Genomic DNA, 18,010 nt, shown 5'->3' on the forward strand with positions numbered 1-18,010 from the left:
AAAATCAAATTAAGAAGCACAAAAACAAAACTGAGAAGCACAAAATCAAATTGAGAAGCACAAAAACAAAATTGAGAAGCACAAAAACAAAACTGAGAAGCACAAAATCAAATTGAGAAGCACAAAAACAAAACTGAGAAGCACAAAAACAAAACTGAGAATCACAAAATCAAATTAAGAAGCACAAAAACAAAATTGAGAAGCACAAAAACAAAATTGAGATGCACAAACACAAAATTGAGAAGCACAAAAACAAAACTGAGAAGCACAAAAACAAAATTGAGAAGCACAAAAACAAAATTGAGAAGCACAAAAAAAAAATTGAGAATCACAAAAACAAATTGAGAAGCACAATTACATTAACAAAACCGGAAAGGGTAGGTACCAGTCGGCAACAGGAGACATCACTGATTGGACGTCCGCGCTGTTCATCTTTGGACCCGGAAGTTACTCTGCCTGTAGCGCATTTTTTTCAAACATGATCATTAGCGGTGACCCAAACATAGCTGTCTCTATTCGAGAATATTTTGATTCAGGACATACATACGAGGTGATACTGGATATGCTCAAGTGTAATCGTGACATTTCAATTAGTATGCGTACACTGAAAACGCATTTAAAAGAATCTGGACTGTACAGACGACTGTACAGCTGTTGAGACAACTAAATCCTCAAGGAATCGCTTTGAGAACTCGAAGGAGGTTCACAAGACGCACGTATCACTCCATGGGGCCCAATTACATATGGCATGTAGATGGCTATGATAAACTGAAACCCTTTGGCTTGGCCCTGTCAGGATGTATAGATGGCTTTTCAAGAAGACTGATGTGGCTTGTGTGTGGAGCAACAAACAACAACCCGGCTGTTATAGCTCACAATTATATAAACTGTGTAAAGAGTCTTGGTGTGATACCAATGAGATTACGAACAGACTTCGGGACCGAGAATGGGACTATTGCAGCAATACAGTGTACCCTCCGTCACGCGCACACGGACTATTATGCTGGATCGTCAAGCCACAGTTACGGATCATCTACTGGGAATCAGCGCATCGAGTCATGGTGGTCTTATTTCAGAAGAGGAAGGTGGGTACATTTGTGTCTGGTAGGTGTAAGCTACAGTGAAAGCTGATCAGATCGGGGTTTTTTTACATGCATTTAAGAAAATAGAGTAGCGTCCTGCTGGACGTGTTACAAAGTTGGATGAGATAGACGTTAACAGCCGTCACTTTATTGCAGGAACTCAAAATGGTCACTGTCAGCTGTTGTGCCGAAATGAGCATGCTTGCCTAGATTTAACGACGCCAATACAAAATGAAAAACTCAGACCAAACTCTTCACTCCTCACAATCAACACACAGAAGAGAGTGAAAAGAATACAGCATTTTTAACAAGAACATTACTGCAGGGTCGCTACAATATTTATGGAAAACTAATATGCATTACTTTGTTTGACATCCATTTGTGGCATGTTTTAAATGGGACCAAAATGTAACAAACCCTATAAAATGACCAAGAACAAAGCTAAATTGATTCTTAAATATTAATTATATACCCAGGTCTCAGTTTTGGATGGACTTTTTTGGAGACCTAAGAGACTCTGGAAACTTAAATGGAAGCCACGAACACATATGCTTGCTGAGATTCTGCTTCAGAGGGGTTCTACAGAAAGACCTGGATGAATGCAAAGACCTCTGGAACAAACACAGGATCCGGCCAAGCAGACTTGCATCGTGTCCAGGGGGGATTCCAAACGAACTCTATCTCTTGCCTCACAGGTATTTGAGTTCTTAACAAAATGAATTAACCTTTTGCATCAAACTAAATGCAAGGTGTTGTTATTGCTTAAGTTGGTTAATATATATTCATAATTTTACACATAAGTATGATAGAGCAGTTTATAACATGTCACTGCATGCGTTGATTTATATAGTTCCATATTGTCAGCAAAAAATCCTTCACTGTTCTATTTTAATTTTGCAGATATGGTTCAAGAGACTGTGGATTTGCTGTTGAGGAGAGGGAACTGGATGTGTTTCCCGAGGAGGGGCTACCGGTTGGATTGTGTGGTGATCCAAACATTGAGGAATATTTACAACAGGCTGTACAACAAAACACACTGCAGCAGCCACAAGACTGGGAATTGGCCACAGAACTGTATTTGGCCCTGAAGGACATAGCTGGGTTTTAGATACCAACTGAACTTCAGTTTGTAATGACATTTGTCAGAGTTACTCTGACGAAGACACACACAGTGTCGAAACGTTAGTTTCTTTCCTTTTTTTGCACCTAATAAAACCTTCGGACTTGAGTGCTCCAGCCCTTCTGTTTTTCCTTCATTTTTTAATGTTAGTAGTGTTTCCTTTCCCTCTTGCTAAATTGAATATAATATTGTTCATAATATACAGCAACTGGCATGGATTTAAATATTAACATTTAACCACAAGGAAACATTTAAAATTTTCTTTAATAAAACCATTTACAAATAGTGTCCAGCATTTCTGTCACTATTCCAACATACACAATATTCAGAAAAAACAACTTAATGTTTAACAATATGGAAGTTGCTTGTCACATGAATGTGTTAAGTAGTGTGCCAACGGCAGCTGAACCTAACAGGGTAACTCAGTAACTGTAACTTGATGACCTTGCTGATTTAAGAACATCCAAATCCTGGAGCATTTTGAATTCCAAAGTCCATGTTGGCCTTAAAGATGCTGTATGAGTCACAGATGGGTAGCTTCAGAGTATTTGCACAGGTGTTTGCAACTGGAAAAGGCGAATCACTTAAAAACTGGATGCATGGTGGTGGTGTCATTCCTGCCGGTGGAACTGCCGTCAGCCCTGTGGCAAACATCATCAAATCTTCCAGACACACTGCTGTTGCCTTCTCTGAAAGAAGAAAGTAAACACTGTAGTACATTACAGAAAATTAATTTCCTTACCTCTCCTTTCATAAAACTATAAACAAATAAAAACGGCCATTCAAACCTTCACAATCAAGGAGATAATCTGCCCAAAAGCCAAGTGTTAGGACCTCCTTATGCCACTTGTTGCTTCCTGCTGGGCTGAGATCTGGTCTGAACATGCTCTCATGTTCTAAAGCAGTCAGGGCCTTGGCAGAGAAACACAGGAGTGGGGCCAGCACACTGGAATGTTGTTGCAGTGCACTTAAAAAATTCAGACTTTCCAGTCCATCTTTAAATCTGCAAAGGATAGACAAATAACTAATAATTGGTTTATAGCTATAACTATTGCAGTCTTCTAAATTGTGTTTAAATGTCTTTACCTACTAGATCTTTCATTATAAATTTGGACAGATTTCAAATGCATAGAATCACTCATACACAAAAACAATTCATAGTGCTCAGAAATTAACTGTGACAGCAAAAAAAGAAGAGCTCATTGGGATTTCAGCATTTAAAAAAATAGTGCTTTCACACTGGAATAAACAAGTGTGTCAAACAAGGGATCACCTCTTTTTATAAATAACTGAAAAATTAATCATGTTGCATGACTATGATTATTATGGGTCATTGTGAACAATAAATGTATACTAAATTAGAGTTCTAGTGTCAAAAGGTTAATAGCGTGCGACAGTGGCTCAGGAATTAACTTGTTGTTCATCAGATCACACGGATGCTACTGAATCAGTTTTTTCATATATATCTGAAGGTCTGAAAATGTCAGTGGCTGCTGTGATGAGCAACTGGCCATCCTGAATTTAAAAGGAGTAATGAGTTTACCGTTGAATGACACTTTGGTTTCTTTCAAGGATGTACCATCTGAGGTACTCCTCCACAAATGTATGTTTCTCACAAGGCTTGACGTTTCTGAGGCATCCAGCAGTTTGGAAGATTGTGCTGTTTTGCAAAATAAGATTATGCAAAGACTCCTCTGATTCAGAGGTTTACTGTAAGAAAAACAAAAATATAATTTTCACTACTTTTACGATTCATTCAAACATTGGATTAAAAAAATAATCAATTTGTTATTTCACTTGTGTTGTTGGGAGGTGGAAATCTGTCCTTTCAGATTACAGAATCTACCTTGAACCTACTTTCAAGATATGATCCAACCCGGATAACTTTTATCCTGATTAAATCTTTTAAACTGGCCCCAAGTGTCTTCTAATTAAACCCATTCCCTGAGCCTAGGTAATTTTCTACCTGATGTAGAACTTTTGTGATCTCCTCATCTTGCACATCTTCTACAGTGGCGCTGAAACTCTGATTCCCTGTGATGTAGTTGACCAGGTTCTTGGAGAGGAAATGTGGTGCTGGTCCCCCATGCACAATGGATACAGCGATCATCTTTCCTGCTAAAAAGTACTCATCTTGCCTGGCAGCTGTTATACAGGGCACATAATTATCATGGTTAATTGCTATTAAATAATGGATTGGATTTATATAGCGCTTTTCAAGGCACCCAAAGTGCTTTACAATACCACTATTCATTCACTCTCACATTCATACACTGGTGGAGGCAGCTACAGTTGTAGCTGGGGCAGACTGACAGAAGCGAGGCTGCAATATCGCGCCATCGGCCCCTCTGGCCAACACCAGTAGGCGGTAGGGTGAAGTGTCTTGCCCAAGGACACAACGACCAGGACAGAGAGCCCAGGGATCGAGCCAGCGACCTTCCGGTTACAGATGCGCTTCCTAACCCCCTGAGCCACGGTCGCCCCATATATGCTAATGAAAAAAATAAGCCAATTTTTATTAAAATTTCCATTGTAATAATTACGGAGAAAACATCCACCTCTTGATTTATATACAAGATAACGGCTCTCTGGAGGTCCATCAAAGATGGGGCGATTTCTCAGACTGCCCATAAGAAGTGTGAGGAATTCACGCCTCGGGCCACCTGTATCCAAACCTTCTTCAAAGCTGCCAGCATCATCATTAAACTTGATGAACATGTCGTAGTTGTCAGAGTATGTGCTGCGTCGAAATCCTCTAACAGCTCCATCCCATACAGCTGACCTTGATATATTGAACTTGCTGACCTTCTTGTGGTCAAGTTCCAGTGCCAAATTTGCAATAATTTCATGTGCCTGCAAATTTGTGTCTCTAAAAAAAAAAAAAGGGAAACTTATTTTTTAAAGGTGTATATACTTCTCTCATGATTGCATGATGTCTTGTACAGAACAAGATGGCGGTTAATTGGATTCAAATGTTTAAATTACTAACACAGGTTCTTCTGGGGGCTCAGCTTTGGCTTCGTTAGGAGTAGGATCTTCATCATCAATCACAATCGGTTCAAACAGCTGTGTGTAGTTTCTGCAGAGTGAAAACATGTACACAAAGTGTAGATGCAAAAAGACAAATGCATAAACATGCAGTTCCAGTTTTATAGAACGATTCTACTATTTTTTTTTCTGAAGAATCTAATGTAAAAGAGTCAAACTACATACATTTATAATAATTGTGTGTATATATTTTGTGCAACCCTCTGGAATAATTACTCAAGATACAACGCACCTGTAACAGGAGCTCTCGACAGTGAGGCATTCAGTAGTGCCTGTATCGTTTTCTTCTTCCAAATCTATGACCTGGAAATACAGAAATGAGGATGAATGAAAATTCATATTTGACCAATTGATAATTATTTTAATATAGGGAGCCTAAGTCTCCTCCCCTTCTGGTCTGCTCATGGGTCCCTGAACAAAAGAAAAATGAATGGAAGTGAATGGAGCTATAAAAGTTATTTTCTGGTCTGCTTTGCCTTACTCGCTGAATCACACATATGTTGTACTTCAATTTAAATAATAAATAATTGTGTTTCGACTATGTCTGTAATGTAATTTGAGATTTGTTAGCTTGTAAAAATTCGTCATTAAAATTACTACAAGTCAGATGTTGCAAATATGACGTCGCCTCAGAAGCCTTTCTCCCCCAGCGTAGCTGCTAATTATCACATGGCCAGATTTATAGTGGTTTTCTCCACATCATCCTGGAAGAAGGATTCGAAGCTCGCTAAACAAAACTAAGCTTTTCCTCTTCTCTGTGTCTGGTTCGATGATGTCAATTTTGTGAGACAAACATTTACATTTCGCCACGTCTTTTCAAACAAAACCTAAAATAACCTTTGCCACCTGTCGCTTAAGCACTTTTTGGCATCAAAATGTGTTTATATACTTCACGGACATCATATTTTAAATCCATGGCACACATCAAACGGGATCAGAAAATAATTTTTATTGGCTCATAGACTCCTATTTTTTTAGCACTAGGGGACCCATGGTCCGGAAGTAGATGGATGTACCTTAGGTTCCCTATCCCAATAGATTATCTAAAGGTACAATAAGTAAGAATGAAATAAGAAGAACATTCTGTGGTCAAATTTGTGTACTGCAGTCTATCTTTATAAACAAACGAGTGACTCTCCCTCCTCCCATTCCATGAGTTTCATGGCTACGGATCAGCGCCAGAAGATTCTAGATGACAAAGACGAGTCATACACAGTTAGTTTCAATGTAACCTTCCTTCCAACATGATTGAGACATTAGACTGCTTTGTGATTATTTCATGTACCGGTATGACTTATTGTACCTTTAAGGGGTGGATGTTATAATCTGTTGATAGTATGAAAATTGAGGATGTGAAATGCATTGTATAATAACAATGAATGTAATAAGCAAACAGTGAATCGTTATCTAATTGCAAAGTAAAGGCGGTGGAGATTGTCTGCTGCACTGTTTTACTAATAAAATAGTTTTTTACCTGTTGTACTTCATTAGCAAGCACAAGATCCCCAGCACCCTTCCTTAGAGAACAAAGAAAAGCATTATTGTTGTGTACTGTGAAAATATTAATTGACACTTTGAAAATATTTAAGCATCTTGATTAAGAAACAAGCAATACAAGTATTATGTAGTCCATGTTCCAAAAACCATATACAGAATGAATGACAAAAGTGTATATCTCATTAATACAAAGTGTAGGCAAAAAACAGTAAAAGATTACATGTTCTTAAAATATCACTTACTCATATTCTGCCGCTTTCTGTAAAGGACTGTTTTCATGTTGAAGTTCCCATGGCTAAAACAAACAAACAAACAAACAAACAGACACACACACACACACAAAATGTATTTCACATATAACTATTGTTAGGTTCAATATTGAGGAGGGGTAGAGGAGGTAATAAACTTCCATAATAACAAAACTTGTCCGGCCGGGTGGAGTCAAACGATGATTTTAATGACACGCGTGGGAAGACCGCCCGCTGTACGCAGACAGCGCCAATCCCCAACTTACAGAGCATAAGCAGGTGTTTTATACCTTTCAGGGCTTAAATTTACTACACCCCTTAAACGTCACTCAGATACAGTTCATACATAGGTTTCAAAACCACAATGACTTAATACAGTTTAAAATAACATTGTCTCCATCTCCACAGCAGATGCTTCCTGTCAGCCTTCTGACTTTCACTTCCCGTCTGGAAAATCAAACTGTTCCTCTTTTACAGAGACATTTTTAGAGTTACAAGCAAACATGATTAACCTCTCACCTATAAATGAGATAAAGTCTACTGTGTGTTTGTGTCATCATGAACTGCACTCAGTTTCAACTTGTAACCTTTTCCACCAGACAGAAGGCCAGCACATACACATTTAAGATTATAACAAGCATTCAAAAGCATTTAAGATTATAGATTCAACTCAACAGTTTAGAGTGGTTATAACTGCACCTGTAATAAAGGCTAATCGGGTACCAATATGTTTAAATATCTGAATACAATATCAATACTGCAGATTGTATTATTAATGCAATGGTAATGATGATGATTATGAACAACAGCAGTAAAATAATTTCTAATTGCTCACACTATTAACTGTTTTACTGAACTGAGGCAAATGGTGGTGGCTAAACAACAAGAAAACTCTATAAAAAAAATTTAAATTGTACTTACCAGTGTATCAGCAAGATCAAACTCAGAGGGCCTTTTAATAACAATCTCTGGGTCAGAGTTTTCTCCAACTACAAAACATGAAAAAAATCAAGCTAAGCTAACTAAAGTCATACTAATGTATGAAACTTTATTTGATCATCAATAATAGATTAATACGAAAGGCATAAAGTTAGCATTGAAAACTCATGACTCAGTAGATCCAAAAATGGCTGAATTTCATGTTTCCAGGAAGAAACATAACATATACAAGCTAATTTAGGGAGCAATGGTGGCAGAGGAGTTAAAAGCCCGCCCTGTAATCAAAAGGTTGAAGGTTTGAGCCCTGCTCAGTCTGTCGCAGTCGTTGTGTCCTTGGGCAAGACACTTCACCCTCCATGCCAGGTGGTGGTAGTGGGAGGGATAGGTGGCATCTGTGTACAGCAGCCTTGCTTCAGTCAGTGAGTCCCAGGACAGTTGTGTCCACATTGTAGCGAATCACCAGCAGTGTGTGAATGTGTGTGGGTGAATGACTGGTTTTGTTGTGAAGTGTCTTGGGGGGTTGTAGAACCCTAGAAGGTGCTATATCAAATACAGGCTATTCACCATTTTAATGTAGGTATGCTATTGACTTGGGTGCTTTATGCGTAATGTTATCATTTCACAATTTCAAAATTAGCAGTTGTTGAAACTAAGGGAATGTGTGTTAAAATCCAAACAAACATTAGCAGCTTACCATCTTCAAAGTCACTCTTCAAGCAGATGAAAACAGTGATTCTTTGATAAGGCTTGCCAACTTCAGCCTTATAAGCCTCAAGTGTAAATGGTCTTTGTGTTCCAGGGACAGTAATGACCTCAGTGCCATCCGGATACAGAAGAAGGAAAGGTCCATCTTTTAGATCTTTGTTAAAGTCCTTCATTATATTTAACAGCTTGATTGAGCAGACTTGTGGCAGTAGCGTCAGGGTCTGTTGTTAGGAAAATAGTTTTTCCACGGTATGGCTTCAAACCACCCTTTTTAATGGTCATCAAGCCGACATTTATCTGTAAGGAAAAAGACATGAACAATGGGCCAAGTAGATACTAATATGACTCTAAGCAGATCTATTCAAACTTGAATATTTATTAACTGCAAAAGAGGGATCTTCCTGACAACCTAAATGTACAATTACTCGTAAACAATTGTTCTTATTCTGGATAGCTTTACTACACTGAACATTTTTTACACAACTCCCCTAAGGAATAACAAAAGAATGTCATTAGAAAATTAACCTCAAATTGTTTTCAGAATGAGCTAGCCAAACTACCTGAACCTTTCTTTTTTCCTTTTTCTTTAAGCCCTTCCTCCCTTCAGAAAACTTTTGCCTCTCTTCATTTTTCTTTTTTCTGTATTCTATGAAGGTGCTGAAGGTTGGAGTCGGGCAGTTTGAAGTAGTCTGTGATGCTAAAGGGAAACAAAGGAAAAATGTACTACAATGTCACACATTAAAGACATTCATTCATGTGACATTCCATTGTCCACACAACACGCAAATAAGGACAACACTGAATAATCTCACTAGAAAATTTCTACCAAGGAATGACAATGCAACTGATACTATTGACCAATACAATTCTACACCAGTAAGTTTTAATGTATAGACACATAATAATGTTAGTTCCTAAAGTTAACCGAACATAATAAATGAACTAATTTATTATCGTTTCAGTTGTGGAAATGCTCAGAGGACTGTTCCACGGAGCAAGCTAATCCCAAAAGCCAGGCTCACTCTGAAAATCCAGGCTCGATTGCCCCAAATTCGGTTACAGGAACGAGGCTAACCTGCAGTCTTTCTGCTCATTCATTATGCAATATGCTTGTGGACAAGTCTGGTCCGTGGCACCCTAGCTGCGAGGTTTGTTAACACTAGAACTGCCCTCAAACCTTCACTACTACAAAGGTCTTGAGCAGTCATTTTGACAGCTGCGTGCATTTTCAAATGAGCCTCGATTTTCTGAGCTCGCTTAGTGGAACAGCCCTCTGGTCTGCTATGGTCTGGAAACAGCTAACGCTAGGCTAATAAATCAATAAATAACAAACATTTTATTATGCTTATTAACTTACTCAATGGGAGTGAAGTGTCTCCAATGCAAGATGCGTGATAAAGCCTCTCGCCACAGCCGCTGCAAAAGTTCGGTGACTCCTCAACCAGCTTTTTCCCACAGCTAGGACAAAACATTTCGCCGTTCTTCTTCAAACGAAATGCGCTACAGGCAGAGTAACTTCCGGTTCCAAAGACGAACAGCGCGGACATCCAATCAGTGATGTCTCCTGTTGCCGACTGGTACCTACCCTTTCCGGTTTTCTTAATGTAATTGTGCTTCTCAATTTGTTTTTGTGATTCTCAGTTTTGTTTTTGTGCTTCTCAATTTTGTTTTTGTGCTTCTCAATTTTGTTTTTGTGCTTCTCAATTTTGTTTTTTGTGCTTCTCAATTTTGTTGTTGTGTTTAGCAATTTGTTGGTGTGATTTGCACTTCAGGGCCACCGTAGATCGGGTATCAGACGCCACCTCTCTCAGGACATTCCAGGCCCTCCAAGGTATGGAGGCCTATCTCCCCCCACCACGTCAGTGGCAGACGCCCTCAGACATCGGTGCATTGGTGGTTCTTGGTGTCCGGGGATGGGCATTCAGGTACGCTCTGGCTCAGTCCCAGTGGCTGCTTGACGGGGTCTGGAGCCCTGGGCTCGCTCAGGCCCCTTCGGGGGATGGGGTGCCCTCGGCCTCTCGGCCTGGAGCTCGGTCACTCTGGCACAGCTGGCTGCCGGCAGAGCTCACGTGCACGTCACTGCAATTAGTCATTGGAATTATTTTGACACTGAACACTGAACAAAATTTTATTTATTTATTTTTTTTGAAAAACACATTCCTCATTACTGGGCTGGAGCCTATCCATGCTGTCATAGGGGAAGAGGGGCGGTACACCACACTCGACAGTTGTAGGGCTAACACACAGACAACCAATCACACTGAGACCATATTTGCTTCCTCATGTATGTGTAAAAAATGATAGATGCAGCTAATCGTACACCAGGGGGTGCTGGAGAATATGGTGATAAATACAGATTAATAACAGAGATAAAGAGAAACTAAATCATGGTGTCAGATTAATTTATTTTATCCAACACAAAAAAATCTTGTTCTCACAATCAAACAGAATAAAATGGGTGAATCATGCTGTAATACTTATCTTTTCAGAAACAGGCAAACTGTGACGACTAAACCAATGCGTCTCTAACTTTCTTTCTTTAGCATTTTATTAAAAAATAGGAAACTCTACAGTGATGTTAAGCTGTATTCAGCCCATGCGAGTATCAGTGCTGAAATCAGGGCTTGGCCCACAGTCAGGGTCGATGTCCATGATGTGGAATCCATGACGTATAGTAGGTGGACAATCCTCAGTGAGCCCAGCAAAATTCAGGAACATGTCTCTTATTCGTTGATTGTTAATGCACAGCGCCCCACCTCGCCTCTGATACTGGGTTTTAGCCCTGTTTACATCAGCAATACAGGTCCAGTGTTTGTTTTGTTTTTTGGTCACACACCACTTTGAATGGTCATTTGAAGGAGTCCAACTACCCACACCTGTATTTGTATTGATATTTTGAATATTGTACACTCTGTGGTTGGGGTCTGAACAATAGGACAGGGCCCGTTCAGGCTGGCAGCCCCAGGTCTGCACAGCAACATCACTGTCAGTTACTTGGGCAATGGTGAAGTAGAGGTCTCCAACTGCAAGAAACAACAAGAATCCTTTAATCCTGTCCAGTTCTTACAAACTGATTCTGATTAGTACTATTGAACAAATAAATAATCCATCCATCTTCATCCGCTTTATCCGAGGCCGGGTCGCGGGGGCAGCAGCCTAAGCAAAGAGGCCCAGACCTCCCTCTCCCCAGCCACCTCCTCCAGCTTATCCGGGGGAACACCAAGGCGTTCCCAGGCCAGCCAAGAGATATAATCTCTCCAGCGTGTCCTGGGTCTGCCCCAGGGCCTCCTCCCGGTGGGACATGCCTGGAACACCTCACCCAGGAGGCGCCCAGGGGGCATCCTTGTCAGATGCCCAAACCACCTCAGCTGGCTCCTTTCGACGTGGAGCAGCAGCGGCTCTACTCTGAGCCCCTCCCGGATGGCCGAACTTCTCACCCTATCTCTAAGGGAGAGGCCAGCCACCCTTCGGAGGAAGCTCATTTCCGCCGCTTGTATCCGCGATCTCGTTCTTTCGGTCACTACCCACAGCCCCAATCCGTCTGTCGATCTCCGGCTCCCTTCTCCCATCACTCGCGAACAAGACCCCGAGATACTTGAACTCCTCCACTTGGGGCAGGAACTCATCCCCGACCCGAAGTGGGCACTCCACCCTTTTCCGGCTGAGAACCATGGCCTCAGATTTGGAGGTGCTGATCCTCATTCCTGCTGCTTCACACTCGGCTGCGAACCGCTCCAGTGCGAGCTGGAGGCCCTCACCCGATGAAGCCAACAGAACCACATCATCTGCAAAGATCAGAGATGAGATTCTGAGGCCACCAAAGCGAAAGCCCTCTGCCACTTGGCTGCGCCTAGAAATCCTGTCCATAAAAATTATGAACAGAACCGGTGACAAAGGGCAGCCCTGGCGGAGCCCATCACCCACCGGGAACGAGTCCGACTTATTGCCGGCAATGCGAACCAAACTCTTGCAACGGTTGTATAGGGATCGAATGGCCCGTAGCAATGGGCCAGACACCCCATACTCCCGCAACACCTCCCACAGGACACCCAGAGGGACACGGTCGAATGCCTTCTCCAAGTCCACAAAACACATGTAGACTGGTTGGGCAAACTCCCATGCACCCTCAAGTATCCTCGAGAGGATGAAGAGCTGGTCCAGTGTTCCGCGACCAGGACGAAAACCGCATTGTTCCTCCTGTATCCGAGGTTCGACTAGCGGACGAACTCTCCTTTCCAGCACCCTGGCATAGACTTTCCCGGGGAGGCTGAGGAGTGTGATCCCCCTGTAGTTGGAACACACCCTCCGGTCCCCCTTCTTAAAGATGGGGACCACCACCCCGGTCTGCCAGTCCAGGGGTACTGCCCCTGATCTCCACGCAACATTGCAGAGGCGTGTCAACCAAGACAGCCCTACAACGTCCAGAGCTTTCAGGAACTCGGGGCAGACCTCATCAACACCAGGGGCTCTGCCACCAAGGAGTTGTTTAACTGCCTCAGTGACCTCGCCCCCGGAAATTGGCGGGTTATTCCCCTCATCCCCAGACTCTGCTTCCTCCTCGGAAGACGCGTCAGTGGGATTAAGGAGGTCCTCGAAGTATTCCTTCCACCGCCTGACAATTTTCTCAGTCGACGTCAGCAGCGCTCCGCCAGCACTATACACAGTGCAGGTAGAGTACCGCTTTCCCCTCCTGAGACGCCTGACGGTTTGCCAGAATCTCTTCGAGGCAGTCCGAAAGTCTTTTTCCATGGCCTCTCCGAACTCCTCCCACACCCGAGTTTTTGCTTCAGCCACTGCCCGAGCCGCATTCCGCTTGGCCTGTCAATACCTGTCGGCTGCCTCCGGAGTCCCACAGGCTAACCAAGCCCGATAGGACTCCTTCTTCAGCCTGGTGGCTCCCTTCACCTCTGTTGTCCACCATTTGGTTCGGGGATTACCACCACGGCAGGCACCAACCACCTTGCGGCTGCAGCTCAATGCAGCAGCTTCGGCAATGGAGACGCTGAACATGGTCCATTCGGACTCAATGTCCCCCGCCTCCCTCGGAATGCTGTTGAAGCTCTGCCGGAGGTGTGCGTTGAAGATCTCGCGGACTGGGGCCTCTGCTAGTCGTTCCCAGCACACCCTCACTACGCGTTTAGGTGCACCAGGTCTGTCCAGCGTCCTCCCCCGCCACCTGATCCAACTCACCACCAGGTGGTGACCAGTTGACAGCTCAGCCCCTCTCTTTACCCGAGTGTCCAGAACATATGTCCAGACCTTTGACCTGAGCTGAACCAGCTCCATCATGGACTCTGTTCATTAATTATGATATGTCTTTTATCCTGTCTTCCTTCTCTCACCCCAACCGGTCGCAGCAGATGGCCGCCCCTCCCTGAGCCTGGTTCTGCCGGAGGTTTCTTCCTGTTAAAAGGGAGTTTTTCCTTCCCACTGTCGCCAAAGTGCTTGCTCATAGGGGGTCATATGATTGTTGGGTTTTTCTCTGTATCTATGAAGCGCCTTGAGGCGACTTTTGTTGTGATTTGGCGCTATATAAATAAAATTGAATTGAATTGAATTGAATATGGTCGCAGGTCTGGTGATACGATTACAAAATCGATCATCGACCTACGGCCTAGAGCGTCCTGGTGCCATGTGCACTTATGGACACTCTTATGTTCGAACAAGGTGTTCGTTATGGCCAAACTGTGATTAGCACAGAAGTCCAATAACAAAGCACCGCTCGGGTTCAGATCAGGGAGGCCGTTCCTCCCAATCACGCCCCTCCAGTTCTCGCTGTCGTTACCCACGTGAGCATTGAAGTCTCCCAGCAGGACAACAGAGTCTCCAGGTGGAGCACCTTCCAGCACCCCCCCCCCCCCCCCCCCAGGGACTCTAAGGGACTCTAAGAAGGCTGGGTACTCCGAACTGCCACTCGGCGCATAAGCGCAGATGACAGTCAGGACCCATTCCCCGACCCTAAGGCGCAGGGAACAAACCCTCTCGTCCACCGGGAAAAACCCCAACGTACCGGCAGCAAGCCGAGGGGATATTAGAATACCCACCCCAGCCTGCCGCCTCTCACCAGGGGCAACTCCAGACTGAGACAGAGTCCAGCCCCTCTCCATGAGACTGGTTCCAGAGCCCAAGCCATGCGTAGAGGTGAGCCCGACTATATCTAGCCGGTACCTCTCAACCTCACGCACTAACTCAGGCTCCTTCCCCACCAGAGAGGTGACATTCCATGTCCCTATTGCCAGTCTTGGCGGCTGGGGGTCAGTCCGCCAGGGCCTCCGCTCCTGGCCGCCACCCGGCACATAATGCACCCGACCCCTATGGCGCCTCCTGCGGGTGGTGGGCCTGCGGGAGGATGGGCCCATGTCTCCTCTTCGGGCTGTGCCCGGCCGGGCCCCATGGACTAAGGTCCGGCCACCAGACGCTCGCCCTCGGGCACCCTCCCCGGGCCTGGCTCCAGGGCGGGGCCCCGGTAACCCTATCCCGGGCAGGGTAAACTGTTCCCTCGGTGTTTTTTTCATAAGGGTCTTCTGAATCGCTCTTTGTCTGGTCCCTCACCCAGGACCAATTTGCCATGGGAGACCCTACCAGGGGGCAAAAGCCCCCAGACAACATAGCCCCTGGGATCCCTGGGACACACAAACCCCTCCACCACGATAAGGTTGCGATTCACGGAGGAAATAAATAAATAAAACCAAATTGAAAAAACCCCACACAAGCCCCACACTGGTTTAATTTAAAAGGTTAGCCTTTAAGTTGGCACTCATATACATACAGACATCTCACCTGTTAAGAGTTCTGACTGTTGTTTAGCAATGCTGTAAAAGTTCTGATGTTCTTTTGACGTCAGCATTTGTAAGGCTCTGGGTGGGTTGACTTGAACCCATTTTGTTGCTTTAATGAGCTCTTGATGGAAATCATCTGGAATATCATAGTCAAAAGGAAAAGCTCCGATGTACTGCAGGTGATTACCTGGAAATAGATCAAGGAGATCTTTACTGTGAGCTTTAGATCAACCTCTGGGGGTTAAATTGTAAAATGTATAGAATTTAATTTGTGCTTATTACCGATGTTTTTGAACTGGTCGTAGGGGAAAGTGACACAGATGAACGTCTGAGCATTTTTAAATCCGCTTTCAGGCCAGAACTTGTTTTGGTCTCTTCTGAAGGGGAATTGAGGCGTACTGTGTAAGAGCCAGACCCCATAATTGTTTTTTTCAACCATCAGAACCCCTGTGAACCGGAACAGTTACACAGCTGGTCATTAAACAGTAGAAGGTATACCCATTCATCAAATACTTTACTCCTTGCTAGCCCACTCATGGATGACTCAACCAGTCAACAGACTTTGTTTCTGGTATTGTCCCTAAATGCATGCGCAGATGGCATGGAGCGGAGTGTGATAAGGACCCAAATGCAAGGCCCAAAATGTAGTCTTAACAAAAGGCAAGCTGTTTATTGGTGGAGCACAAACAAGGAAAGTGAAATGAAGATAACGATAAACAAACAGAGTAAAAACCAAACAATGGGGAAAATAAAACCCCAAAAAACATGGAACATGGATGTCACGGCCAGGTGGCCAGTGTGTTGTAGTGTGAACCCAAAAGCAAGTGAATAAGACGCAGGATCGAAATGAACAGAAAGCGAGCCTTTATTGTGTCTGATAACACATAAATCAAACAATAACAAAAACTGGACAAGAACTAGCCTGAACTGGGAAAAACTACAGGAGGAGAAATCTGGGACATGAAGACGCAGGGGAGGTTAACAGACAACCCGACAACAAACACAGGGAAGCTCACACAATACAGGGTGATGAGGGAAGTTTAAACACATGGGAATGCAATTGGGATGAATAGACATAATGACACAGGGGAAGCAATACGAAACACGAAATGAGAGACTGTCAAAATAAAACAGGAAACACTAAGATGCAAACTATAACACACAACAAGACACGTAGCCAGGAGGAAGGAGCGCACATGAGAACAGGATTGACTTGAACCATAGTAACACAAAAATATATAAACTCAAAAGTTGAGTTCAACACCCGTGTTACGAACTTGCATGTTCATGTGTTTGTTTTGTGCAGGTGTTATGTCTTTTTATGTTAATTTAGCTGTGCCAGGGCCCTGCTCCGATTGGTGCGTGGATACACTGCAACGACGTGACTGGTTCCAGCTGGAGGACCCGCCCATTAAAAGGAGGCTGGAGCGCTACAGCGGGAGAGGTCATCGCGTTTCTCTTCACGGCCCAGCAGTCTTCCTGTGACAGCCGCTGGTTGCAGTGCATTTGAAAGTTGTGGAAGTGGAGTGGGTAGGGGTGAGCTGCCGTTTCTTTTGATCACCCGTTTTTCTCCTGTTTTGAGTTAGTTAAGGAGGTTAGACTCTGTCTTTATTTTTGACTTTGTTTTGGTCAGGGATTTGTTTTGTTTATTGTTTTGGCCTTGGCTCACCCTGAATTGTTGACACTCCCGTTTTGGAACCTTTTTTTTTCACATTGTAAATAAATCACATTGAAACTAAAGGATTTGTTTCTTGTGGCTGCTTGGGTCTTGGGGGGGAAGCGAGTGCCTCACTCATGTTATTGCCTGGCCCTAGACGGGTCGTAACAACCCAGAACCCTGACAACAGAGAAAACTAACAGGAGTAGCGAGATGAACACACAAACTGATAAAGGGCTGAGGAATACGGGGACAATATAAACACTGAGGGGTGACAAGGGAAGTGGAAGCACATGAGAACACAGCAGGAATAAATTAGACATAAAGAGACAGGGGAAGCGAAACTAAACACACTGAATATAGGATGCAAAACTGTCAAAATAAAACATGAAACACACTGAGGCATAGACTAAGAAACATGAGCTTGACACAGAAACGTGTGTAAACCAACAGATACAAAAGATGAAACACAAAGAGAGGAACAGGTAAGGGTAAGAAACACAGAGACACGACCTAAGACAGGGAGAGTGAGAGAGTGAGAAATACACACAGAGAGGGTGAAGGAGCTAAACACAGAAAAACATGACACAAGAGGAACCTCACAGACAAGCAACCAGTAACCTGAAATATAAATAAACTCAGAAACAGAAGGAACTGAACTCAAGACTAAACTGTAAAACTTCAATATCTTCACAATATCACCAAAAGAATGACAATAACATGATCAACTAAAAATGCTCAACAGACCCAGAACCATGGCAAGTATTTCCCTTATATGATGGACTCTCGACAGTGTGTTCTTAGTGAAAAGATACAATCTCTAGCTTTAATTACCTTTACTGTGGCCAAAAATGACAGTGTTGGCACTACATCCTGGAGGCTGATCGCTGTAACTGAGGAATCCAAAGTTTCGTGGCTGCAAATGATGCAAAAAA

The 18,010-nt window shown here is 43.4% G+C and overlaps 2 protein-coding genes, 1 long non-coding RNA gene and 1 pseudogene across 6 annotated transcripts in view; 2 read left to right on the top strand and 2 right to left on the bottom strand.

Annotated features, from left to right (window-relative positions):
- The window catches only part of LOC146520793 (uncharacterized), a 122,094-nt gene that overhangs the window by 79,638 nt on the left and 24,446 nt on the right, over positions 1 to 18,010 (top strand). The gene's annotated exons all lie outside the window — the stretch shown is intronic.
- Positions 964 to 2,356, top strand: LOC146520797 (uncharacterized). Its single transcript, XR_014873795.1, has 3 exons — positions 964 to 1,085; positions 1,559 to 1,777; positions 1,983 to 2,356. It is a non-coding gene; the product is annotated as an uncharacterized LOC146520797 (long non-coding RNA).
- LOC146520798 (G2/M phase-specific E3 ubiquitin-protein ligase-like) lies at positions 2,451 to 9,346 on the bottom strand (annotated as a pseudogene). Its single transcript, XR_014873794.1, has 12 exons — positions 9,200 to 9,346; positions 8,629 to 8,936; positions 7,917 to 7,984; positions 6,990 to 7,042; positions 6,725 to 6,767; positions 5,483 to 5,553; positions 5,192 to 5,281; positions 4,761 to 5,071; positions 4,169 to 4,347; positions 3,746 to 3,912; positions 2,991 to 3,205; positions 2,451 to 2,891 (listed from the first exon to the last, which is right to left on the bottom strand). The product of XR_014873794.1 is annotated as a G2/M phase-specific E3 ubiquitin-protein ligase-like (transcript).
- LOC146520799 (plancitoxin-1-like) overlaps positions 11,025 to 18,010 on the bottom strand; it is a 14,502-nt gene continuing 7,516 nt past the window's right edge. The window contains exons 4-7 of the mRNA XM_085157615.1: positions 17,910 to 17,991; positions 15,701 to 15,865; positions 15,420 to 15,605; positions 11,025 to 11,662 (exon numbers count right to left, since the gene is read on the bottom strand). Of these exons, the coding sequence (XP_085013741.1) occupies positions 11,229 to 11,662; positions 15,420 to 15,605; positions 15,701 to 15,865; positions 17,910 to 17,991 (867 nt within the window). The 3' untranslated portion in view covers positions 11,025 to 11,228. The remainder of the gene's footprint in view (positions 11,663 to 15,419; positions 15,606 to 15,700; positions 15,866 to 17,909; positions 17,992 to 18,010) is intronic.

Source organism: Neolamprologus multifasciatus, chromosome 4 (genome assembly GCF_963576455.1).
Source record: "Neolamprologus multifasciatus chromosome 4, fNeoMul1.2, whole genome shotgun sequence".
In the NCBI taxonomy this organism is placed as follows: domain Eukaryota; kingdom Metazoa; phylum Chordata; class Actinopteri; order Cichliformes; family Cichlidae; genus Neolamprologus; species Neolamprologus multifasciatus.